Genomic DNA, 27,646 nt, shown 5'->3' on the forward strand with positions numbered 1-27,646 from the left:
GAATATGGCCGCTGTGGTTTCCAGTGTATAATTCAAATTAGTTACTTCCTGATGCCGTCTCTGGGGGACAGCCCGTTTAAAGCTTTGACAATTCAGAACTGTTATCAGTCTCAAAGGTAGTTAAGAAAACAAAAAAACATTCAAACGAATCGCATTATATCATGTTGCTTTTATTTAAATTATTTTATCAACTGTGAACACGTGGAACTCGTGAACAAGCGCCTAACTAATAAAAATTGCATTTTTTAGTATTAAGATTCAGTACGTATCAAACGTTTCCTGCTGATTCAATGAAAAGGTTCACAACATTTGTAATATTATGAACATTTGTTTTTTTCAAAGACCGAGAACACATGACTACCGACTTCGTGTCGCACAATATAATAAGAATTGACACAAAACTTTGACAAATGCCTTCGATTGGGCATGTACGTTGAATAAAAGTTTGATTAAAAGCCCATTTATCTTAACAAATGCCCTGAACAGGTGCTGTTCAAGAATTTGAAAATTAAATAAATTCCAATATACAGATAAAACGCATGGCTGAGATAAATTGTATTAAAAAAATTACTTTTTAATCATCATTGGTCACTATACGGCACATCTTACTATGGTGCACTACAATTCTGTGAAGTTTAATTGAAAACACTTGAGTAATTAGAAACTTATAGCTTTAACACGATGTATTACAATAAAGTCCAAATTCTATAACATTGACCTCCAAGTGTAACCTTGACATTTGAAATAGGGACACAAATAGTATGTGCTGAACGTTTTCCTATGATGCTCTAGAAATCTGAGATGGTTAATTGAATTTCCGTAAAATATTAAAAAGAAATGGCTCAGACTGTTTGCAAATGAACAATGCCTTATTAAAAAGGTGTCGGAACATTGTTTGATCGTGGCATTTGCTCCGATAAAAACCAACCAAGTAAACTTTGAAACATTTCAACATCAATGACCTGTCAATCGACTTCACATGTCAAAGAAAAAAATCCTGACGTCGTCGGCGATTGGGCGTATTATTTTACATATCACGTTGTCTCACTTCTGAATTCGCGGGCGCATTACACCGTTTAACATCCACCCATTCAAAATTCGCATTACTTTAATTGCAATCTGTTAATTGAAGAATATGTCTCTTAATTAAATGAATTAAATTAAGTAACTACGTGGTCACAAACGAAGCTCTTCGAAGGGAGCTAAGCCGCTGATGAGGCGGTTACAAATTGACAGTGCAAAATAACATCGCGATTTAAATGATGCTTTAAGGTAGACGAATGTGCGCTTCTTTATTTCGTTTTCAATTAAACATTTTAGGCATATACATGACACATTCAATAACAATGATGAACGGCCGTAAGGATTGGTGATCCACGGATAATGATTAGAAAATATTATTAAATGAAATTAATCGTAAAGCGTATCACTTCTGTCAAGGTTGTGTTTGCTGACTAAATGAACGTTTTATAGTTTTAATAAACGACGAATGGTGTTAATCAGTGAAAATGCTTTGAGCAAATAAAATAATTGATAATCGAATGTACACAAAGTATGCATCTACAAGGGTTAAGAACGAGATATGTGGTCGGACAAATTCCAGCATATATTTCTTGTTTTTACATCGACTGATTTTGACGTTCATTTCAATATTTGTGCAGAGCTATGGTCGATCAAGCCTAGTTTCTTAAGATTCATGGAATGATTTGCACTTTTCCAGTACCTGTACAACCGATTACCAGGGTAATCAAATATTTTGTGATCGGGTGTCGCTGTCTGCCATCAAAAAGTGATTCGCAAAGAAAAACTAAAGGAACGTACTGTTATAACTCAAAGTAGCGATTACCTCCCTAAATTCTAAGTTACTGCGCTTTATTAAATTTACTAGATTCAAGCAAACTTTTTTTTCGATTATTCGATTATGGAACGATGAGGTCGCCGACCGCCGAGCTACGAATGTCTGCCGATATAATCGATTATCGGCGATTATCGGCCATTGAGAAGTGAATATGGCCCCTGTAGTTTCCATTGTATTATTTAAATAAGTTGCTGCCTGATACCGTCTCTGGTGGAAAGTCCGTACACGACTTTGACAATTTCGGAACCGTTATAGACCAGTTCTTCAAAGGTAGTTTAGAAAACAACACTATTGAACACAATTGTATTATATATGTTGTTTTTTAATTCATGTGTATAGTCAACATGGGCCTTAATACTATAAATTGCAATTCTGGTGAATAACGTTATTTTGTTCAATGGTGGCCTTTTGCGAAACAGTGGCAATTTGCTTAATGGTGGCCTTTGAAAAACAGAGGCAATTTGAATTCTGATACACAGATAATCCGTTTCGATCAACATTGACCACTAATTGTGACCATTATATCTAAGGTAAGATAAGAAATGGCATGCGCTACATAATTATCAATGGAGCTTGACAAATCTTTCAGTGAAGTTTATAAATATTTAAAATTGCAAACTTATTTCGGAGTGAAATTGAACTATAGATGAGAGCATCAGCCTCATTGTTTTGTTCGCTGACTAGAATGAACATTTTGTATTTGTTTTGTAAACGACGAATGGGATTAATTAGTAAAAATGCTTTGAGCAAATACAATAATTGATAAACGAAGGTACACAAAGTATTATCTACAGGGATTGAGAACGAGGACAACAATTATTAAAAGGAAATGTGGTCAGCAAATGCCAGTAGGTTGATAATATTAATGAAGATGTCAACAATGAAGATAGTAAGTTCGCACGAAATCATTAACAAACATTTTATTGTACGATTTGATTCATTTATTCATTCAAACACAGACAACATTTCAAATATACAGGCACGATATACAAATGAAAGGATACATTTAAGCATAAAATAAAGATCGGGCTATCGTTGTTCAATAGAGTATTAATACAGCATGGTTATATTTCAAGTGTGTGTGTTTATATATCACATCATTCTGAAACTGGCCCTATACAAGATGGTATCGTTACCAATACTTAAATAGCAGTATCATGATAGAAATATACATTAATGATTAGCTTCATATAACGTAGTTGATCATAGTCCGTCTGCACAGCTAATCCTGTTTGCGTAAAACATTAGATGTCAACTCTAGATGAATACATTAACTCTAAAAACTGGCCATGGCATCCGTTGTCACTCGAAATATCCCATAAACGTAGCAAAAGACATCCGCAATAACAAACATACGCAGAAACAATAACAAAGATATTAATTACACATAAAACGAAATAAAAATGATAATATTAAACAAGATCAGCTTCATACATGAATTCGGACATATATTTACAATTCTAGAAACATAATCAGGTTGGATGCTCTCGGAATTGATTATACAGGACAGTTTGCCATAAACTTTTAAAATAACTTTAAACTGTATGAATTCCAGAAGACATTACATTTAAAGACAATGAATTTGATTTAGGAATACATATTAAATTTTGCAAAACCTAACCGCGTGCAGTTATGCCAATATCACAAAAATATTAGTGTAAGATTTCATGAATATAAGATAAATTTGCATTGCCATAAGGTAACAACAATAATCATTTGATTATGAGCATTGAAAATGAGCGTTGTAAACGCATTTAATAATGTAGCTTATAGCTATTCAAGATATATAGCTTTAATTTAAGAACACTTCTTACTAGTTAAGCAGTCCATCTTGTTTCTGCGAACTGATCAGAAGTTAAGAATAACAGTCTGAAGTTTTAATGAGTACAAATTTTGAACGCATCATTATCAATATTTACCTTCAGATAAAGTGCAGTTGTCATCTACTTTAAATTGGAAGATTGAAAATAGACAGCGGACTTTTTAAAAAATGCAAGTTTAATTTCCATACATCAAAGAGTAAACAAAAATACGCCAACCGGACACTTGATAGATGGCGAAATATGTTGCAACACAACCTTATCTTTTTTTTTCAAAAAATGACAGCGATAACAACATTCTTTAATAGTTCAATTGAATAAGAGAGTTATCTTATATCAGTTTTCAACACAATCGAGAAAATAAAAACACATCATTACATGTCAAGGTACTACCATTGCCTATTCCAATAGCGGAATAAATTTGGCAATTAGTTTGAAGTGTGCCATGCTTGGTAAATCATTATGTTTGGTGTCTTCAGGTGACTGCTACATTGATAAGTAACCCATTACACAGTGTCAAATTTGATTTCAGCATTGTATTCTTTGCCAGAGCCCTTTTCTTTGGCAATGACAGACAGCTGGGTACCTCCATAAATCATCTGTACGCAAACTTCTTGTTTGGTTGAGTCCTCGGATTCGGGCAACTCTACTTTAATTTCGCCGACCTTCTTTGCAGATCCATCGGTTGTATAAAGTACTGCTTCCTTTTCAATGCAGTGGCTTGATGTTTCATATAATGGCAGGCTTAGAATCTTTTGATTTTTGAGCAATGGTAAATAGGTCCTGCCAATCGTTGATTTGTCGTTGAGAAACACTGAATCCCCCATGCGGACATGCACGTCGAATATATCTTTACAGTAGTATTTTCCATCGTCCTCATTGTACCAGTTCTTTGATTGGTCGTGCTTTTTTTCGTCAAAAATTGTTTTGCAACCAACTCCGTAAGTCGCTCTACTTATTCGGCTCTTGTAAATAAACATGTCATGCCCATACATGACAGCGCCCATCAGAACCGCTTTGAAAGGTGAGGTCGGTGCAACAACCTTTACATTGCTGTACTTTGTTTGTATCATTGTTCTAACATTTTCTTGAACAATCGACGATTCGGCGAATCCCCCTACCAAGACGACGGCTTGTATGCCAGAAGATTCTCTTTTCTGCAGTACTCGGTCTACTGCATCGAAGATTAGGTGACATGTTTGCTTGAATAATGAGTCTCTGATATATTTTGACCTGAACTGAAGTTTATTACATTTAGCTTCGAATCCTTTGTCTTGCTTTGGGCTTAGTTTAATGGATTTGGTTGTAATGCCCTCCATCACTGTCTCCGGTAATGGGACAGTAATTAATTCATCAACTGGATCTTCGCTGCCAATGGCAACTTTCATTTTTTCAAAATCATGCTCCATCTCGAGTAAGTCCAGAGGGTTTGCATCCATAAAGCATTTTTTCCAGACATCCCCTGTTGTTAAAGAGAACTACGTTATGTGTTGTTTTGGTCTTTCAGTGGTGATATATATAAGTGTATACATTGCCTGCACATTGAATAATTATGGCCCTAAATTTCGTTAAAAAGCAATGATTTACTTTGTGTTAACATTGGTTTAATGTAATCAGTTTTAAAGGCGTGTACACGATTTCATATCAATAACAGGTCATCAAATATAACTTCTTTTGTGTCATTGTACGAACGTGTTTTAAATTATTATGTTTACGGTTGATGGACGGAAATATTTTTTAGATGCAAATTTAGCCAAATCACGACTAAATGGAAAACAATACGTTATAAGGAACTTGATATGATAACGATAAAGGGCAAAGATGAACTGGTTACCTTCAAAATTTTCACTACACGACTGTAGGAAAGCTTCATTGACATTTTGTCCGCCCACTAATTGGCCTTGAACATTACACAGTTCCTTTAACGAGCCATCACCTAGAACTTCAACAGCCGATAAGTCAGCTGTTCCGCCTGAAAGAGGTCAAGTTGTTATCACAAGGAAATTAAAATGAAGCACTAAAGGTTCAATTTAAGGCCACCTAAACTACTAGGCAACACACCAATTCATCGCAAACACAAACTACACACGCAGGTCATTCAAATAAAAATATTTGAGTTTAGTATTATGTGTTGGGTAGGAATACTTAACCATGTCACCAAGCTAGACGAGTTGGTACATTCGGGTACTCTGATTTCCCCCATAACATAAAATAACAATTAATCAGTTCGAAATAAACTTATAATTATCTATCCGTTGAAACTTATCATCTGATTATTTAACGTTGATTACCTCCGAGGTCAACGGTAAGGAATCGGTGGCCCGGCATAAATGCATTGTGCATGGCAGATTTCTGCTCCGAGGGAAGGTTAAGGCAATAAATTGCAGCGGCCTCGGGCTCAGACGCAAGTAAGAGATTCCTCTTTCCTATGCCGCTCTACGAACAACAAACGAAGTTGGTAGAACTGTGACAAATTGCTAATGGTTGTCAAATTGTTTGCACATATTTGGACGTAATTCAAGTACTTCAAGAATAAGGAAATACTATAATAATGACCAATAGTGCTGCAGAGCGAACGCCAACGCTCGTTCGTTGATGTTTTTTTACAGTAGAACATTGTTGTGACTCAATAGTATTAACTGCCAGAGATTGCTATAGCTGTGCGTAATGGCTCTACCAACATGCGTTTTATTTAAAAATCTTGAAACTATTTTTGTATTAAAGTCAGGGTTTAAGTGTTTACATAACTACATTAATGCTTAAACAATAATTCTACTTGTTCCGTTCGAAAACAGACAAGTTAAAAAACCCGATTATTTCGAATGTTACATTTTCCAACTATTATTAAAACATAGTATGGCCCAACTTATGATTATAAACAAAATATAATAATTTTATTATATGTTAAATCAATCTGATAACAGACAACATATCTTGCTTATATCTTGTTCCTCAATGTATTTTTTATTGTCATGTGAAACATTTTGTTTAGAAATCTGCATGCGTAATACTATGTACCTTTTCGGCAGCATCTCTCATGAATTTCTTGGCCTTTTCTGACCAAATAGCAGGCACGGTGACGACCCATAAAATCTGCTCATCTTCTAAAGTTATTTCTCTCTTTTTCAACCGTTTGAGAAAATCTTCTCGTAAGGCTTGAATGAAGAGCGTCATAATTTCCTCAAGTGGATCTCTCCGACCATCTGCGTCTTCGATTTCAGCTCTTTCAGTCTGATTCTTAAGGTTATGAACACACATATAGAAATAAGGTTAATAGGAAAACAGGCAATAAAGTTTTGATATAGAATATCTCAGCTCAAACATCGATTCTAAGATTTTAGAACGTCTTCAAATAAACTTTAAATCATCGACATACTAACAACATGTTGATAGGATATCCATTAAAACATTTCAAAGAAGTGGGCTTTTTTCTGACCAAATAAAATAGCACAATATCCAACGCACTTGTTTCAGTAGAACATCTAGGCATGTAACTAACATTCATTTGAAGTAAATAGTGTGACGATTATGACGATTAACTATTTGTAATAATTGTCGGAAAGAACCATACCTGCTCCAATTGATATAACTGTAGTTTAAATTTCTTGTAAAGATGATACGAGTCTCTATCCTTCTTTAGATCCGGATCGCCGCAAATGTTCGCCCACCTTCGCTCCGCGGAATAACCGAACGCTACTATTTCCGTCTTTTTTTCAGCAGGGTTCTCAGCAGAAGTTTCTTCAGTGCTTTCAGTAGTCCTTTTCAACAGCAAGGCAGTATTCGTCTTATGCAACTGAAATGGAAAAACAATTAGATCATTATCATATGAAACGTAATACTGCTTCAGTATGAAGAGAGAAATTAAGTATAAGATATATGTTAAGCCTTACGTAAAATTTATCCTCAAGTACGATATATCATGCCTCATTTTAAATATTGTATTGCTTGTAAAATAGACTAAGGACTATTTTACTTTCATTGCTAGACAAGTATGCCATTGATCTTATTTTACTGGTATGTTTAACGCGTATCATCTTTAGACACACACGTAACTACTCATCGAATCGTTCCTAACACAAAATACATGCCACTTCACATTTTTCAAACTTAGACAAGAAAAAAAATATTACCGGAGGAGCACCCTGTCCCCAAATAGTGTTGAACTCAACGTTGGCTTTGTTGGCCTTGAAACCTGACCGCCATTGCCAGGCATAGCCCGAGTACGTACTGCCAACGTCTATAGCAACAACGAGGTCAGGATTTCTTATCACACTCTGAAAGAAAGAGGGGTCAAAGAGGTTTTATTTCAAACATTTTAATAATGAGTAACGTGGCCTCGAACTATTTTCGGAAATATATAGCCCGGGTCACTTAAATACATGACAAACACAACAATACTATAATTTATTCAGCATTTAATTGCCGTTAATGAGACAATCGACCATCGAAATCCAAAACAATGATGGCCATCTATTGTTCGAAGGCAACCTATCATTAATGTGTGATGGTCTGACGTCAATCTGTACTCGAATTATTGTTTGTTTGTCATAGACATTTGACCGTCTGTTCCGAATAAACAATAGGGGTCACATTCTTATCGAGGATAACCTACCACTAAAGTATAATGGTCCTAGATCAAACTGTTTAAGCGTTATTGGTGGGACAGAGCTTTCAAAGTTAACAGTACTCTTGCACTTTTACCTGTCGACCCCAAAACAATAGAGGTCATATACTGGTTAAGGACATACTACTTCTGAACTTTGATGTTCCTTTGCCATATCGTTGAATCGTTTTAACATACACACTATCCATTCTACTGTTGACCGTGGCCTTCAATTTAACTTTGACATATTGACATATTGAACCCTAAACAATGGGGGACATATACTGGTCAAGGGACACCAACCACTTAAGTCTGATGATCCTAATTAAAACTGTTGTCGATTTATTGTGCGAGGCAAAGTGCTTATAATACTGTTGCCGTAACCTTGCACTTTGACTTCTGACTTAAAAAGAGCATACCCTATTGAATATTGGTCAATGAAAACATAACAACAAAAGCTGGAGTTATTGTTCGGACATTCTTTTCATAAGACAACTTGACGTTTCCTTCAACTTTCAAAACTCTAGGGGTCATATACTGGTAACGAGCTGGTTACGTTGTTGCCTAAATACGTGTATCATTCTGTTAGCTTATAAATTATCCTAACGTCGCAAGGTTTTCTCTAATATATAAACGCACATTCCATTTTTTCCATTTCCATGTAAAGAAATGTTAAAACACGTTTTTGTTTTCATGTTTATGAATAATTATTTCAAATATGCGCTTCAGTGATCATTTTTACCAGTTGTCGTACATACACAAAATGGGCAGCACCTTCAACAGTTATCTACAATAGCCACTGGTTTCCAGACTGTAGTACATGCATAGTGTTTTTTTTCAAGTATTTCTCTTCGTAAGAGGATAATGTAAAGTTATGTGGAGACCAGAAGGTCCTTCACATACCATCTGGAAAGGAAAATTCATTTTAATCAGAATGACTATTTTCTTTATATAAATGTACTGATATTTGTTATATTAACTCGCTCGGTTATTTTTGGTTATAGGACGAAAGATAAAAAGTAAGACGCACAGGTGTACATTACATTACCGTCTCAGGTTCATAATACACGATATTGAATGATTGCATTAAAAACTACACGTGTACAGTTCCAAAACAAAGCAGCAGCACTTGACGCTGACAAATACATAGATAAATAGCTATATTTTAACCGCTTACCGAATGAAATATATATACATATATACCAAGATTGAAAACAGTATACATGCATTCCCGCTTGTGAAATTAAATTAAAATGAAGAATGTAATATATTGATCTTACAATTGTTGCATATACTTCATATTCACCAAATGGCAATATTAGGATTTACTATTTAGAATAACCCACAATACAAAACGAATATACAAAACAGTCATAAAATATATCTGTTTGAAATATAAACAGCTATTATCAATGAAAAATATTACGTCGACACACGATGCCATGTCCATGAGTGATCATTTTGAGTGTGTTTTCATGAATAGCGTTTTATACAAGCTAAAAACGGATATATAGTTATAAGTTATAAATAATGCATTGAATGAACTTTCGTAAAAGAACCTTTATATTGAATATCGAATCATATTGAGGCACTGCAATTGTTCGCATAATATACTTAAAGTCGAGTTGCTGATATCGACAAATCGCGCAGGATAAGACTAATGGTCTTGTAGTTTTAACGTGCGGTTCTACCTTACTTGATTAATACGAACAGGCTCATGTTTCATAAGTTAAGCAATCAAAAAGAATAATCTTGTTAAATTTGCAAACCTGTTTGGTGGAAAAACAAGTGTTTTGTCGTTATAAAAAGAAAGAAAGTTTTTAATAAAAATGAACTTTATAAATAATTCTGAGTTCAATTAAAGTAATGACAATTTGATTGGTGAGATTAACCGCTAAAATGAAAGATATTGATTGCGTGAAAGACATGAGTAAAGTTCTGTTATTGTAAATATAGAACTTCCATAACGATTTGTTATCTCATAATTTGACGCTGGGTGCAATATTATCGCAGAATTATCGTTACAGTTTGCTGACATACATGATAAACAACACAACTTTATTGATTACTTGATTAAACTATATGGACATCCGTTGTTATAAAAACTGTCAAAGGGACAAGCAAAAGTTTTGTGGCGGATCCGTGGTCTAGTGGTAACACACTTGACTGTCAATCCAGAGATCGGATGTTCGATTCCCCGCCGCACCATTTAACAACATTAATCGTGTTCCGGGAGGGGCGTTAAATGGGGTTCCCGTGTGACAGTGTTATTCACTGCTGCACGTTAAAGAACCAGGGTAGCTCTAACCAGCTCTAACATGCCGAATACCAGAGAGACAATATTAATAGATTTACACACACAACGAATAAATTTGAAGAATATATTTCAACAATATTATAGTCTAAATGTCTGTTGACATATGCGTTTGACAATACTTTTGTATCCTATTAAAGGTCATCTGCATACTTAAATAAGTTTAACAGATATAAGCTTTTACTGATGATATATATAACATGTTAATGTAGTGAAACTAAAAAAAAATCAGTTTGAAATCGAAAGTGCAATTCTAAAAATATCAAAATAAAGAATTTTATTTAACACAACTATTTAATTACAAATATTTAACAGCTTCATACATATGATATAATAGGTACTTACTAATTCCATAATTTTACCACGTAATGGTTAACATACTTAAACAAATGCGGCACAAATCTTGAATTTCAAAATTGTATTTATACTACGCAATTAAACCCGTTCGATAATAGTAGATCAGGTGTCTTTTGATATTTATATATTGCAGGTAAACTGGTTCACTGTATTACGTTCACTCGATGAAGACTCCTTTATAAATTCATGTTATGTTTGAATGTCAATAATGAAAAAATTGTTTGATAATACTTAATGTAAACTCTTTATTTTAGAATGGTCGTCAATACTTGAAAAAATAGTTAAATACAAGATGAATAAACGAACAAACAAAAAACTACAGATCTTTAGGTACATTTTCATTGTCAATAAAATTTGAATGTCATTTGTTCACTTTGAGTAAAATATAAATGCGTTGATGTTATTTTTTTACGTCAATGAATGAGTATAATGTTCCTATTTCTTGACAAGAATCAGGTTTATCGGGAGTGGTCATAGTAGATCTTAAATGCATATAACAAACACATCGTTTTAACGCTGTGATTGATGTTGATAATATCACATTATTATTATTATTATTATTATTATTATTATTATTATTATTATTATTATTATTATTATTATAATTATTATTATTATCAGTAGTAGTAGTAGTAGTAGTAGTAGTAGTAGTAGTAGTAGTAGTAATAGTAGTAGTAGTAGTAGTAGTAGTAGTAGTAGTAGTAGTAGTAGTAGTAGTAGTAGTAGAAGTAGTAGTAGTAGTAGTAGTAGTAGTAGTAGTAGTAGTAGTAGTAGTAGTAGTAGTAGTAGTAGTAGTAGTAGTAGTAGTAGTGGTGGTAGTGGTAGTGGTAGTGGTAGTGGTAGTAGTAGTAGTAGTATATACGCACAGTCTATGCAATTGTGAAATACTGGACTGCATGGTAGATCTTAAATGTGGAATAATTCTGTCGTGTCATCATTGAATGTTAATGAGTTTTTCTCTCCCTTGACAGTGATTAAATGTGACATTTACATAAAAACTGTCGCATTACCAAAACAATATCAGGTGAAAACTGACGTCATATTCAGCTAAGTTTAAGTTCATTACAGCATTCTCTCTGGTATGACTTAGTGTTGAAATCTTCTTTTAAGTTATGAAGAAGTTTCTAAAATGTTAGTCGTAGACATTATTGTGGACAAATCATCGACTTTTAATAAACTTTAGCAACAATTTACTAATTGAGAAATATAAACACAACTTCTAATTTTATTGCTTGATTAGTTAACAATTCTTGCCGTTGACCAAATCCCGGTGGAAACAACGTGCTTTGTCGAACTCACAGCTGCAAAAGAAGGAAATTAAAAAGTGTTATTAAAATGGAATGTAGTTCACATTTTACAGCAGTTAACCTATTTTCCTAACGGTTTTATGTTATACTCATAAACATTTCAATAACACATTACGTACCCTTACCTCTTACAACCAACAAATACTGTGATATATTAAAGTAAAATGAGAGTATCTAACCCCTTCCCCACCCATCAGCCCATCCTTCAATATGAGTACTATTCAATACACATTTGTTCGAGTCTTATCAAGCTCTGTTAAATGTCATCATAGATGTGTATTTTAATTTAATATAAACATGCACACTTATTAAAATCAAGATGTACTCACATGTTCACATAGAAAGTCCCATCACTGCCACAGACCTGGACACCGCCAGCTGGACAGTTGATGTAGATAAGGTCAAGACAGAAGATGTCCAAAGCTACTTGTCCTCCATCGATAGGTTTAAGCGTGGTCGGCTGGGCTGTGGTTGTGGTTGCGCCTGTGCAGGGACCATCATGGGCTTTGTGGATTGTATTGTCTTGACAGTATGCCTTGGCCAGGGCGCAGCTGCGGGATAATATTTTGTAGACATTTTACAGACGTTATTGGGGGGGGGGGAATCCTGCCATGTTTGATATATGTTTAGTGTTAACTGATTGGTAGGCTTTGCACCTTTCAAACCGAAAAGTTTTTAACAAAAGTGCATTTATATTGCTTATTTTTTACCATTTTGAAATAGGGTTTATACTTTTTTACGATAATGCTTGAAAAATACAGGGACAAGCCCAGTAGTCGAAAATTCAAAAATAAAAAATTCATATGGACAAAAGGCAAGGGCCAAAACGTTAATGAACTATAGTCACAAACATATTAACTTCACATACAAACACCAAAAACAAACTTACACCACAAATACAAACCCCACAAACAAATCATACCCACACCAAAATTGCGTTACCGTTAGCTAGGATTAACGCCTTGTAACGGCGTCCACGTGGGTCTTATTGAGTTAGCAAGGCCATAACCTCAAACTTATCTCATCAGAAGTTGTCTTTAGGAAAAAAATGAAACTTGAAGAAATAGCTTTTTTATAATTAATGTTTGTAATATAGTCACGGACTAAAGTTTCTGTACATAAAACAATATATTTAACATGTGTTTTTTCTTAAGTTGTATTAACAATTGTTTATTTGGATTCTATTCTATAGGGGTACTACTATTTTACGTTAGGCCTAAAAAAATAATTGTGTGGTTCGGGTCACCCGACTCTACCTGGAAAATACCGCCGACCCTATTGTTTTTTGGTGGGACTTGCGAAAAAAAAAATCGCCATGTTGTGCTCGGTACGGAACTGTACGGTACCGTACGGGTGTTATGCTCGGCGTGTCGCAAGAAATGAATTTTGCGAAACGCTACAGCAAAAAATAATAAGTTGTGCGTATCGCTACACAACAAAAACATGGAGACCAATTCCGCCGTCATAAATATCGTAAAAACGGCGTGTGGTCGACATAACACTCCAGAACATCGGGAGTTTAAGCTTATAACACCCGAGATGAGTTTCAGAGATGTAGAGATATTGTTTCATGACAACCGGGGTCTATATCCGAGATTGACATGTCAACATCCGACAACGGGCCATGGACCCGTTTGTATGAAGAACATTCCTATCCTACAGTTCATCGGGAAATTCTCCGACTTTTCATTCTTCAGAGTAATCTTTATACAATGGAACAAGATGTCTCAGGATAATAGTATAAGTTTTCCCAAATATAAGATTGAATTCCGTCTTATTTTAATATACCCCACCCACCACTGCAGGACAAGCATGACCCTTTTCACTTGTCGATTTTTAACCAATAATGCAATTATAAAAATAGTTTAAATAAAATAGCAGCAGGGCAAACATTCTACTAGTATAGAAAGGAAATATAAAATTCTGAGAGTTCTGACACAGGCTGGTGCCTGACAAAATGTCACTTCATTTTAAACTGGGACTGAAACCTGGGTATGTTGCCATTTGTACAGTTGATAAAATATTCCTTACTTTACTTGTTTGAGAATTGCAGAAAAATGTTTTTGAGATGATGAAGCAGGTCATTATTGTCATTTATTTATCAATATGTTTTGCTTTCAGAAGGTGTGTAACGAATGATAACGAAACTCGGCTAGCTCTGTTGGGAGAGCGCCGTTATATCAATCTAAGGGGTTGTTTATCCAGGTAAATTATAGTTATCGAATGTTTAGCCCCACCAGTCTCATAATATAACTGAAATACTGTTGTAAAAGGACACAAAGCAAACCAACCTGTACCAAACTATAAACCTAAAAAAAATCCCTACCTACCCTACCTTTTCTTAGGGGGCCATGTTACCTTAACCACCGATTTATTATTTTAGGCCTAACATTGAGCAAAGATTAACTTGTAACATAACCACTGTAGAGCTTTTTTAAGAAAAGAGGTGTACATAGTTTTAAAACCTGCTAGGAACATGTGATTAAGAACCAGTTACCGTTTCTGGTTGATAACCAGATTTATCATCGTCAACCCGTGATCCTCTGATTCAGAGTCCGATACGATCATCGCCACCGATTAAATAAAAACTTACTTATTCCTGTACGAAGTCCCATCTGTGCCGCAGACACGGTTCATGTCCGGGAGAAAGTTGCAGTCTTGCGTCAGCACATAGGCACATACCTCCCCGCGAACTGCATGGGGGACGGCTGTAGAAGCAAACGAATACCGGTTAGAGGAAACAGATATAACCGGTTTCCAAGTGCTAAAGCTTACATTAGCCCAATGTTTTATTTAATATTCATAAGAACAACTACTGAAACAAGCACAGTATTCGAAAGTTTAAACAAAAACCCCGTTTAATGGCACAGGGTAAACGCCGAATATATATACTACAAAAACAAACAATTACCAACCAGAAACATGAAACAACAGCACAAAACTCCACATACAACACAATAGATATATACTATATAAACATAAGGATTGTTAGTTACCCACTTGGAACGCCACCACCAGTTAAGGCAGAATTATGTATTCAAGACTCAATAACGTCAAGTGAACTTGAAGGACAAGAAAAAATGCACTAAACAAGTTTGGTATTAACATGGAATATAATTATAACCCAAACCAAAAGCAGTCGTCTAACAGTTGTCTATTTAGATGGTTTAAAACAACTACAACAGTGCATAGACTTACTGGCATTTACCGGTTAAGTCATCTTCTTCGATTAAAATAGCCTATTGACAAGTTATTAAAAGGTATATACAAATAAAATATTAACTTACCGATGAAGAGAATTACAAAACAGAGAAATGGCGTCATGCCTGTGAGTCGACCTGTTTGTCTTTACACTAAGTAAGTTGTGAACACTTGATAAGGAAACAATGTGCTACGAGTATGGTAACGTCTTATCACGAAGCTCTGAAGTTACATGAATATAGATAGTGTTCTGTGATTGTAGACTGTGTATATGTAATGTAGGAGATATATTTATTGTGCATCTAGAAATTTCAATTTAAGGCATTCTGAAGATGTATTCTATGCATACACAACTGAAGCTATTTTCAATTTGGTTATATGTCATATGACTTAAACTTGTGCATACGTTTTATAAGCATTGCTTGGACGTACTGGCCAGCTTTTTGACATAGTTTTTTATACAAAAGCAATATTATATGTAGGTATATTAATACTTTATTTAAATACATTCTAAAACAAATTTTAAACGTATTACATACTTAACATATGCAACACAATGATTTTTAACAACACTTGAAAAGGAGCTGCAATAAAAAAACAATATTTGGCAAATATGAGGACATGACTTTTTTAGTTACAAAGAGTGATCTATCGGAACCACAAAATACAGCAGCGTATGACAACCGTTTGATTAAGACCACTTAATATCATAATTGATGTGTACACTATTGTCACAATCCCCTAGCACCGGCAAAACTTTTGTTCTAATTTGGTGAATCACCAAGTCATGACTTCATGAAAAATAACTTACGCCTGATACTTATGTGAAAAACTACAAGAACGTTTCATGGAACTCAAGTAACGAGATGTCCATTCGAATGGGTTCGTTCACGTTTTATGAGTTTGGACATCGAACCTATTTATTCCGTGCAAAATGTTTGCAAAGGAAATGTTTAAACATCATAAAAAAGCTTATATGATTCTCAATTTTGCAGTGAAGGTAATAAAAAGTTGTTGATTTTTTGTTTTATTTTGCAATAAAACAAATTCAACATAGTATTGAAAATATGGCTGCCAACACAAACTCTGAAATTGTGTTCATTTAATAAGGGTTCGAACCCGGGATATTGGTTGAGAGGTAGCCACAGAACCACTGGTATAGAATTTGATCACCTGAACGCTATCAGACAAAGAATACAAGCGCAAACGTATCAGCGACTGTTTGTGCCATATGTTTAACATGAATTAAATATTTTTGAATGAATATCATGATTGTGAATCATCTGAAAATTGACAATAAATACATTATGGTGTACCTTGTCAATTCATCTCTGCACCTCATGGTGGTACCAATTACGAAGCTTGTTTTCGCGAGTGTATAGTTTAGGACGTAACTTTATCCTGCCAATGATTGTTTTATATCTTTATCTTTAAAACTGAAAACAAATTAATACTAAGGCTACAGTTTAAAAGCAACATGTTGGTGTTGTTACTGTTGCTAACACGTATGAAGACAATGCAAGTGGTGCTAGTTAATACATACGGACCACAAACAGTGTTTTAACCTCAAAGTATACTACCTTTCACTAAAATAGACCTTCAAATGCACAAGAACAAAAACAACAACATTTTTCTCTTTTTTGATCTTAACAATCAACTAGTAGTAATGAAGTCTTATTCTCTAAACCTCTTCAAACCACGGATTTTAAACACAGTTTTTATTTGCAGTATGGGCTGGTTAATAAACAATTTTAAGGCTGTAGAGAAACTGCATAAGCTATGCTTTCGTTTTAATCCGATTCAATATATTAAATACAAATGATGTAAGTTTCCAATCTTGGATGATTAATATATATGTTAAATAACACCTGCTTAAATTCGTTTAAGGCATTTTGTCGCTATTTTTATAAATTTCAAGGGATCTGTCCCCTTTGACAAAGCGATGAAATAAAGATAATGAAAAGGAATTAGCATGCTAATGCACTAGCATACTAATACTTTTGAAAATATTATACCAAGTCCGACAGCCAGACAACTTTAATCTTGTTTAGCTGAACTTTTACTGATTTCCATAGCCGGCAGAATAGAAGATAAACTGATTAGTCTGGACGTATTGTTTAACTAGGTCTAGTTTTATTTAGTTTCAAGAAGTTGAACATGGCTTCTCAAGGCAATAAAACTGACCGGGCACTTCTGCAATATTTCGTTTGAAGAAGTGTTGTCAATTGTCGTCTAACTGATGTTCAATAACTCAATAAACGTAGACCATGTAAAGATATATACATTGCAAAATAAACTTTAATATATTCAATCCTTATCACATTCTTGTGACCTGTTTTTAGCCCAAACAATGATTTCTCTTCAACTATTAGGATGGTTTGTGCTTGCATTGCACGCTTTTGGTACGTAGGTTTTAGCAATTTGTATAATCTGTCTTTCAATAGTACTTAGCTATTTTCTCTAGTATTTTTATAATATTGGTTGATTTTTACATAATAATAAATGAGTACTGTCTGTTAAGCCATTACTTTGTTAATCTTAACTGGGTCTTCGTTGAATATTTGAATTCTGTGCGTGTCATTGTAGATTATATTGTATTATCCATATGCTTTACACAGTGTGAAATAAAGGCTGTATATGCCATATAGCACGTCTCTAAGTAGTGCACTGGAGGTTATGAGAAACATTTGCAAATGTAAATTTGTTGATAAAGTATTGAGAAGTCTTTATTTAACATTTATACTCCGGTTTAAAGTGAGTGTGCCACTATCTATTTCATGATGCAGACAGTCCTTAAAGTAGTGCTTAGGTATTTTTGTAAGATTGGTCAAATAACGGATCATGATTTGTGCTGGTGGAAACGTCAAATAATATTTGTATTACTATACAAGTAGATATTAATTAGATTCAACCCTCCCGAAAACATAATAGCAGTGCTACTGATCAAAGAAAGGTTTGGACTAAAGTGCCTTGCACAAGTGAAGGCATGATACTCACGGGTATTTACATTACAAGACTTTGTAGAGAAAAGGCGAGTAAATATTTTATACAACATTCTAATGTTTCGCGGTTGTCGCAGATACTTTTACTCGTCATTTGGTCGTGGTTCATGTTACAAGAAATCGGTGCTTTATGAAAAAAAAGCATTCTTTATAATTCCGATACCATTACACCATAATGCAACTCAAACTAATGCCATTTCCAAAAATAACACAATGCCTCTTATAATATTACAGACCCATTCGTCATGATTAAAATGACAATGTTGGGTAATGTAATATTAAACCGATTGAATGTACAAAGTATGGACTGGTACATCAAAGAAAAAGAATCTCATCCAATACAAACATACAGCTAGTACTGTACATGCTTATTTTCAATGCCCTATGATCTCGTAGTTTTAAATATCATTTGAGAAGGTATCAGTATTTAAACCATGATATGTTCGCCTAAGATATTGCGAAAAATATCGTTTTCTGCCTGTTTATTTTTAATATATTTTTCTGGTCTGTTTATTTAATACTCTTTTTTGAATTTGGTCCAACGATGTAACTCGATATTGTTGCCAATTCCTGAGAGACGTTTATCAAATTTGTCAATAATCCGTCGGGATTAAATCAAAGGTATTTCAAACACTACATTAGTAAACGGACATGAATGACTGGATCCTGATGACTGTTAATCTGATTGAATAAGGTGTAGCACCTATCCAATGGAATGCTCTTGTGATGTCGCTTATGATGTCATCAGTGTATGCTTTGAAGAAGGTCGCATTATTAATGAAATGCTTGGATTGAGAAACAAACAACAACAACTATTGCAGATTAAAATACTTGAGTTAGGGATATTAGATAAATGAATCTAAATATAGCTATATGTTGCTGCTTAGGCACAGTATAAGAATGCCACTTTCTTCTGAACATGACTTATTTCGCCTGAAGACGTTCATCTATAACCAGAGTTTAATACGCCTTCTTGTAGATATAGGTGTGTAGTGGAACACATTATAAGCTTGTTATCTCCCTTGATTAATATAGCATTAGGAGTTGACATAATACTGGCTATTTGATTAATGGCTTTAAACAAGAGGTACATGGGTCGGTTCAATCCTTGAGCAATGTGGCATTTTGAACACCATCTTCTTTAACTCGGCTTATAACCCACTAAACAATCTCGTATTACTAGCCTCCCGTCGTTGTAACTGTTACCGACTGATTCGTTGTGAACAGCCTTAGCCTCGGACATCCACGGTCAACCATTTTACAGCACAACTAGTTAATTAGACGTTTATTAACCCTTGCGAAGATTTGAATTAACATATGATTATAAGTCCTAAACAGATGTGTACGAGTGTTCCATGGCAAACATTATTCGTCTATGCATCCAACTGCAAAAATTCGGTTGGTAAAATATCTCTAGCACAACTGGTGAATTAGACGTAGATTTGTTCATCTTTGGGTTTTTTAAAGTGACATATACATGTACTTTTTTCTGTCCTTTACAGCTGTGCACGAGTGCTTTGTGATGAGCAACCATAACCTCTGTAACTACCTGGTTAATATTAACTGTCAACCGTTCTCCGGCGCTACCCTATGTGCAACCAACCAGATTACCTACTCAAGCGAGTAAGTACATACAAATCTTGGAATTACCATTTCAAGGCACAATAACATTTAGGTGACCTTTAAGGAAACAATTTGAACTTTTGGATATTTTTATATTATCATTTTAATTTTTAAATACTAGGGCCATTTAAGGGCACCAACCATATTTAGAAAGGTTTCAAATAGTTTCTGTTATATAAATGAATTACTGTGAATTACATGACCTGTCTTACGCGAATGAACAGTGCGTCTTGTCAACCCTCAGCAAATACTCTCAACTTCAGCTAAAGCCTTGGTCAACAGTTGGTTGACAAAATGCACGGTCCTCCCAGGTAGTCAATATCTATAATTAAAAGAAGTGGACTGATAAAACTCCATAAACCATCGTAAAGCACATAATAAATGGAATAATTTGCATCAAACAGTGAGGGAGCAGTGTTTAAGAAAGACAACAGGTATTCACTGGGAGAGAATAATCCACGAATGGTCAATCCAATGAACATAACTTGATTGTGGTGCATATGTCTTATTTCTTTGCTTTTATTGAAGGCCTTAACCTTGAGCTTCTAAAGAAGGTCTTCGTTTAAACATGGCAACTGGCCTGTTCCTTTTGATACCTATATGCAGTCCCTTTTTCCCCATGGACATGTGCTAGCGGGAGTCTCTAGTTTGCCTTGGTGATACGGACCCAGTCGCATCAACATTTTGAATATAAGAAAAAGTCCTTTTCGCAACCCAGTGATTTAGTTTGACAATATTGTTAAAAAGTAAACCTTATCAAAAAATAATATTTGCTACTGGGTTTGGTTCAATGGTTTGATTGGTATCGATAGGGTGTTATTATAGCTAATCCAAAACATACCATAGAAACTTAATATTCTTTGAAACGTTAACACTAACATGTTTTATACTTATTAATTTGATTAACGTTAAACTTTACCCCAGTTTTCAGAAATTGAACCGATATGCGAACAGAACCACTTCCTCTGATGTATAAAAATGTCAATGTGTAATGAAACAATTGTTACTTTATTGGTTGTAGGAAATGTAATTTGGTCATCACTTTGTCACATCTGTTTTACATCATGTGAATATGCGTGGGTTTTGAAAATGTGAGAGTCATGCTCAAATTGTTTTAACCGACTTCACAACCACACAAACTTCACAAATTGAATGAAAACAAACTTTACTGCTTATTCCCTAGGAAGACAAAACAATTAAAATATTAATGATGTTGTAAAGATATGTACTTTTATAATTAATAATGTGTTTAATGCATGCCAAAAAAACAATGTTTTATGTAACGCTATTAATTTCATTATAATGTGTTGAAAATATTGAGTTATTTTGTATTTAATTTTTAATTACTTCTTTACACCGACTTATAAACGTTTGTGAACCATTATTACCTTTTTTTTTAAAGGTGTGAATTTTCAAAGGCAATGTGCGCACAAGATGATATCGCTGTGAGCCACTATGGACCATGTGACAGTCAGAGGGTTGAACAGGAGCTTGTTCTTAACATTACGTGTACCGATATTCTTGCCATGAATTGCAACGCATTCCCGGGAGAACATAAAATGTGCGCGTCAAACGCTATGACGTATGAAAACGAGTAAGTATAGAGCTGACTAAGTCAAGACAGTATTGAATAATTGTCCAAACGTTATGATGAATTTGAATCAGTCCTGAGAGTTATGTCCCTTTGCACTTGTCCACACAATATTTTCTGTATCGGGACGGTAATACATTAATTGGTGCAACCGGTCTTTTCCTACAGTGTGGATACTAGACAACGATATTCACTTATATTACATGCTAACTATTGAAATTGACATCGGGATAAGAAACCGTTACGTTGCCCTCGTGAATTATACCCTCTCCCTGGTGCGCCCGTGTATAATATCCATTAATCGATAACGGGTGCCGTATTAAACAAATAAAAAACAGTAACAATAATGAACGCAGTCAACCAATGTTTGTTTGTTTAATTACTTTCTTAAGGTCAACAGGTATTGCCTACTTTCTTTAGTCGTTTTGAGAGATTTAAACGGCCCTTCAACGATCAATACCATTGGCTTTAATATTGACTCAGTATAATTAAACGATGGTTTTGGTCATCAAATGCGCAATTATTCTACTTATTATTTTGATTCATTCGTACACATGCGAACATGCTGCAGTATTATTGTACTAATACTATTGACAATTTTGACGATATATTGATCAAATCCTCATTATTGACCCATCACGTTCAACATTATTGTCAATTTTATTGATCATGAATGGGCCTTCTTCAAAGTTGTCATACAAAGAGTACATGCTATAAATAGAAAGGGATGTACCAGATAAATGAATGTAAAGCATTCAGTTTGTAGAATTGTTTTGTAAATTAATCAAATTTTCAACATTCAACTTTGACCGGTTAAACCGTTTTTATCTCCGTTTCAGATGTGTCTTTGAAAAGGCCAGATGCCAGCATCATGAGTTGTATTTGAAGCATTACGGAAGCTGTACAATAAACTAACCACACATATGTTTTCTTGCAATGAATAAATCTCTTTTTCCCAAAGCACTACGTGTGTGTTCGTCGTGTCTATTTTTCATCTCTCAGATTCGTAATATAACTTTTTTAACGGGGATGTCATTCGCGCTCACAGAAGAACTAGGACAATGTCTTACTGTCACGTATTTCGCACAAATGATATAAACATCGATGCTTCATATGGACTTAATTGGATTTATTTAATGTTGATGTTGCTTCGAGTCATATTGAGGACTTATTGTAAGGTTAAATGCCGGGATGAGTATATCATTGTCTTAAGTAAATGTACAATTATTACTCAAATTCACATTCATGAACTTAACTTGAACGCGATATGTTAGTAATAAGCATGAGTGCCATCATCAAGGAAATAATTACCAATATATACAGGTTATACGAGACAATAGAAAATTCATTCTAGCGTTTCATGTACATGACAATCGTTATTTTAATAAAATTTTGTGCAAACCTAATTAATTTAAATAACAAATCACTCATTTTGAAGTGTTGCGCTGTTTGTTTTTCAAGAAATCCATGTTGCACTAGGCTTTTCAATTAGTCCTTCATATATAAATTTACCCAGCTGAATACTACCTCACTCTGTGTCAGGTTTTCTAATTTCACTGACTGTTATCCATGCGCCGGTGCGTCTGTATAACTGAACCTTGACTCAAAGCTTTTAAACATTAACTAGTGCAGCGCAGTACATTTTGGCACAAATTTTAAGTTCTCGTAGTCAATTTTACGCCAAATTTGGACATTTGAGTTCGCGTTGGAATACAAACGATTCATGTTTTTAAAACAGCAAATTCAAGTTTCAGCATTTTGTTTTACTCTCTAAGATAGTTACGATTTGTTTCTCTCTATGTGCAGGTATTGGATAGATATTAAAGTGTTACAACTATAAAGTATTCGCACCACTCAGACACAAAACTACCAATCTTAAATAGCGTACTCTAACTATAATATTTTCAAACATACAGAGGGCATCATGGACAACATCCGGTTATTTTGCATTTAGTTATGATCTACCTTAAGTATATTTGCTTTGATTTTTCAATGTTAGATTGTATAGAAAGTCATAGAAGGTCATACTTGATTTTTAACTGGATCGTAACCCGTTACGAATCTCCAACATTTATAAATTAGAATTAAATAACACATGGCAAGCAGCTGACACAAAAGGTATCCAACAAGTTTATTAAAACATAGTATCTTCTTAGTGATCGTCTCGTCTATCAAAGCTATCAAGTGATCGCGTACGAACTCTACGTAGTGGTCGTCTTCCATACTTTACTAGTGGTTCTCTATCAACTCAACCTAGTGGGCGTCTACAAACTGTATCTTGTGGTCGTCTTCCAACTGTAACGTATGGTTCTACCAACTCTACCTAGTGGACGTCAACCAACTGAATCTACTGGTCGTCCGCTTACATTACGTACTGGTCGTCTTTCAACTGTACCTTAAACCTTAACCTAGTAATCCTCTACCAACTAGTTCAAGTAGGGGCAATCCTCATCAAGAGCATATTTTTTCCAAGGCAGCCAACTAGGGAGCTCTTGCTACCTAACATATATCATAACATGAATGTTAAGTTAAAATATGTTTTCAAGATAATATATACGCTTCATTGACATAACTGGTATGAATCAGCATACCTTTGGAAATTACAGTGTTAAGCCCGGTAGACAAACATTAAACCAATACCCTCTATATAGGCACATGACCAAGGCCTAACAGACACTTAAAGAGGGGCAGTCAAGGAACGCAGACCACACATTCTTCTAAATATCGTCATGAATGAATATGTTATGAATATTTTTGGTGTACGCTTAATCCCTATTGCTTTAATACCTCGGCGATTTAAAAGTATTCGTTTAAGTTGGAGACGCACTTTATTTCTGAGAAAGGCGAATTATTTGGGATAGGTTCAATATACATATTTCATGCGACCTTTCTTTTTGCGTTCGACACAAACTAATACTGTTTAAATATGACTTGGAAAAAGTAAGGTTATGTTCGGTCGATATCACTTTGTGAGCTGCTTGAACACCTACATGGTAACCAATCAACTATGTGCAGTCAAATATATATAATGCATATCCATATTTGAAAATCGTTACTTTTAATTATCTTTTTTAATACTTAAGGTATTAGTTTGCCCATGTTTAAAACTTGTCAGTTTAACTACCTACTCTCCCATTGTGTCTAAATAATTCGCGTAGGGGTTCCAGGCCAGAAGACGGTAAGCGCGGTTTTGACCAACGACACACGCCCGACAACATGTGTTCACCATATATGAGAACTGTATGTTCTTATGTGCTTCATAATTGTATAAATGTATATGAACGTTATTTTATCTTTTCCGTGCAAATGTCACAGCAAAAAAAAGTTACACACTTTATTATCTAGGTAAATGGAACAATGAACCTAGTTGAATGGGATACGAAAGGAAGTTCATCCTTTCCAGCCTTTTTACTTTTAACAGAAGGAAAACATCGAAAATGAACTATTTTCATTTTAGGCATTAACCTTGGGATTTTAAACGGATTTGTTGGCATTTACCCGTCCCTGGAGATTCCGTTGGATTATTACAGCCTTGTTTATGTAATGAGTAATGAAATCAACAAGATTGAAACCGACAACGTGCGCTACCTAACCGGAGAAGCTACAGGGAATTGAAGGGTGATGGTATTGGTAAATAAATGTTCGATACATAATCCGGCTAGTAGATTGTATATAAAACGCATTCTCGGCACCTTCAACGGGATTTCGATTTCTTTATTCATGACACTAATATTAATATACTTCTTTCAATTACCCTATTGACGAAGGGTAGTCTGCATAAGGAAGATAGCGTGTGAGCCCGTGTACTACTCCACTGGATTAAACAGTTGATTTCATAGTGAAACAGATCGGTGAGTTTTCGTTTATAAATTATATTAATATATTTTGAAATGATAAACATATTTGTGTTAATGTTAGGAAAATCAAATTGAATTTAACAAATCGTTTTAATAAATGTGTAATTTAAGACAAACTATTTAGGAAAATATAGCACATCTTTTGTGTTTTATTTTTGCGTTTAAAATAAAAAAGAATACTGTTACCATTTATAAAAAATGTGGACACTACATTTTAATTTGTATCCTCAATTAGATTGTAACAATACTATATTTGACTTTGTCAAAATTCCCTACAAAAATGTTTTTAACAGTTTTTAATTTTCTAGATTGATCGGATATTAAGGCCAAAATATCTTTGTTTTTAATAACATCTCCCAAAAGAAATCGGGTTGGTGGGAAGGTATAACTTTCTTTATCTAGTTGTTTACCAAACTGACCTATATCAGAGTATATCACTATTGTAGAAAGTTTAAGATATAAAATGGTCAGCTATTATCATGTTTACTAAAATAAATTCGTTTATTATAATATAGGAAGTGACTCAAACAAAATCCACATATCGTTCCACACCCCCAAATTTTACTTAATTGTAAATTGCCCTTTTGTAACTGAAAATGTATTCAAAGCAGAGTCGTAATAAATGACTGGATACAAAATATATGAAAAGGCTAGAATATGCTGTAAAATTAAATCCATAGGAATAAATTTGATGAACAGAACAGGGTGTATAAAATAGTCGTTGTCAAAAATTAGGAATTGTATAGTTTACCATCTTAAAAAATCTTCACTTAGATGCTTACACATTTAGACCTTCTTAAGTGTTACATATGCATTTTAGTGTATGCTTTTCGGTTTAAGCAGTATTTATTTGAAAAGAAGGTAAACCAAGTACAAACTAGTATTTAAATATCGAGTATAAAATGAAAAACATTTTTAACTGTTTGGACATATGTCTTATTATACTAGTTTGAACAGAAATAGGAAGAAAGTTAGAATAAATGAAATGTTCCTCTCATCGCTCCAATTCTCGGTCTCGCTCGTTTCTGGGTAATAAATGATTTGAATTTGGCGTAAGACAAAATATGAGAAAACGTAAGGCAATAAAGCTTTAGAAGTCCTTTTCTAAATGAGATGAAGTCGTAAATCCCATGTATTTTGAGGAGTAAAGTGGATTTCGTCTGGACAAATACGTGTATGGTCATTTGCGAATGGATTTGGTTGAAAAGTAATTTCTTAAATTGATTCATTGATACAAGACACGAAACATGACTCTGTTACTATGATATGAACATGTTTAGCTGTCGTTCGACTCTGTATCTCAGCCAAGTCTTTTATCTCAGTTTGTTCTCAAGATGGTGTTTCACATGTCAATTGTTCCAAATAGCTTTTTTTTCTCTCTTTTAACCATGGTCTGTTTTCCCGTGAAAGTAAATGAATAACCTATAAAGATACCGATTACAACAATATACACTATTTTTAGATGTCGATAGTTGCAAACGTTCCGTGTAGCTTTCCCCTAAAATGATATCAAATAAATAATAATAATAATAATAATAATAATAATAATAATAATAATAATAATTTTATTATGCTTTCGGGGACAAACGGACATGAGGCTTGAGACCTTGGTTTCTAGAAATATCACTTTTAAAAGGATGAAGGATGAAAATTACTCTATTTTGTTGTGTTTTAAATAATGGTATTGTTTTTTTTAAAGTTTTGAGACTTCGAAGGGATAGTCATGACAAACAGTGTTTAAATACTTCAAAAAATGGTGTCCAGATGTTTATGGTTAATGATAGGTCTAATTGAAACAATTTTCTGTGCAGGTATAGATATTGATGCTATATGGTTCGTCGGTTTTTAAATATTTAAATGTTTTATCTGGTATTTTTGTTGCGAACAAATATGTTTTAGAAGAGTTAATTGCATTTCAATGATATTCAGAAAAAGAAAATCAGGCGATCGCTGTGAAATGAATGGATCAGTATATCAAGGCAGTAATATAGCAGAATGACTGTCGAAATCACTTTATGTTTCTCAGTTAAATAATTCACATTATTAATTCGACATGGATATTGAGTCTATGCCGGAGGGGGATACTGACTGAGAATTCAGCCGTTCGATGTAT

The 27,646-nt window shown here is 34.2% G+C and overlaps 3 protein-coding genes across 3 annotated transcripts; 1 reads left to right on the forward strand and 2 right to left on the reverse strand.

Annotated features, from left to right (window-relative positions):
- Positions 1 to 2,782: 2,782 nt before the first annotated feature.
- Positions 2,783 to 11,072, reverse strand: LOC128231624 (heat shock 70 kDa protein 12B-like). The gene is made up of 7 exons (XM_052944653.1): positions 10,941 to 11,072; positions 7,809 to 7,952; positions 7,250 to 7,471; positions 6,697 to 6,915; positions 5,970 to 6,114; positions 5,513 to 5,650; positions 2,783 to 5,140 (listed from the first exon to the last, which is right to left on the reverse strand). Exons 1-7 carry the CDS (start codon positions 10,947 to 10,949, stop codon positions 4,185 to 4,187), a joined length of 1,833 nt encoding a protein of 610 aa, XP_052800613.1. The 5' UTR covers positions 10,950 to 11,072; the 3' UTR covers positions 2,783 to 4,184.
- Positions 11,073 to 12,165: 1,093 nt separating this feature from the next.
- On the reverse strand, positions 12,166 to 15,663 carry LOC128231627 (agrin-like). Its single transcript, XM_052944656.1, has 4 exons — positions 15,547 to 15,663; positions 14,853 to 14,967; positions 12,589 to 12,810; positions 12,166 to 12,253 (listed from the first exon to the last, which is right to left on the reverse strand). The coding sequence occupies exons 1-4, from the start codon at positions 15,581 to 15,583 to the stop codon at positions 12,193 to 12,195; spliced, it is 435 nt and encodes a 144-aa protein (XP_052800616.1). The 5' UTR covers positions 15,584 to 15,663; the 3' UTR covers positions 12,166 to 12,192.
- A 2,137-nt stretch (positions 15,664 to 17,800) lies between these two features.
- LOC128231626 (agrin-like) lies at positions 17,801 to 22,627 on the forward strand. Its single transcript, XM_052944655.1, has 4 exons — positions 17,801 to 17,862; positions 19,965 to 20,085; positions 21,488 to 21,679; positions 22,516 to 22,627. Exons 1-4 carry the CDS (start codon positions 17,811 to 17,813, stop codon positions 22,589 to 22,591), a joined length of 441 nt encoding a protein of 146 aa, XP_052800615.1. The 5' UTR covers positions 17,801 to 17,810; the 3' UTR covers positions 22,592 to 22,627.
- Positions 22,628 to 27,646: the final 5,019 nt, after the last annotated feature.

The sequence above is a fragment of the Mya arenaria genome, chromosome 4 (assembly GCF_026914265.1).
Source record: "Mya arenaria isolate MELC-2E11 chromosome 4, ASM2691426v1".
Classification (NCBI taxonomy): Eukaryota; Metazoa; Mollusca; class Bivalvia; order Myida; family Myidae; genus Mya; species Mya arenaria.

What these genes read in the sequence shown, in the direction of transcription:
- LOC128231627 (XM_052944656.1), bottom strand. Translation starts at nt 15,583, where the DNA reads ATGACGCCATTTCTCTGTTTTGTAATTCTCTTCATCG. An exon ending in TTTTGTAATTCTCTTCATCG is followed by an intron (nt 14,968 to 15,546) that starts GTAAGTTAATAT and finishes TTGCTTCTACAG; the next exon opens with CCGTCCCCCATGCAGTTCGC. An exon ending in GGGACTTCGTACAGGAATAA is followed by an intron (nt 12,811 to 14,852) that starts GTAAGTTTTTAT and finishes ATTATCCCGCAG; the next exon opens with CTGCGCCCTGGCCAAGGCAT.
- LOC128231626 (XM_052944655.1), top strand. Translation starts at nt 17,811, where the DNA reads ATGATTTCTCTTCAACTATTAGGATGGTTTGTGCTTGCATTGCACGCT. An exon ending in GCTTGCATTGCACGCTTTTG is followed by an intron (nt 17,863 to 19,964) that starts GTACGTAGGTTT and finishes TGTCCTTTACAG; the next exon opens with CTGTGCACGAGTGCTTTGTG. An exon ending in GCTATGACGTATGAAAACGA is followed by an intron (nt 21,680 to 22,515) that starts GTAAGTATAGAG and finishes TCTCCGTTTCAG; the next exon opens with ATGTGTCTTTGAAAAGGCCA.
- LOC128231624 (XM_052944653.1), bottom strand. An exon ending in TGAGAGATGCTGCCGAAAAG is followed by an intron (nt 6,115 to 6,696) that starts GTACATAGTATT and finishes TGTTGTTCGTAG; the next exon opens with AGCGGCATAGGAAAGAGGAA. An exon ending in CCTTACCGTTGACCTCGGAG is followed by an intron (nt 5,651 to 5,969) that starts GTAATCAACGTT and finishes GACCTCTTTCAG; the next exon opens with GCGGAACAGCTGACTTATCG.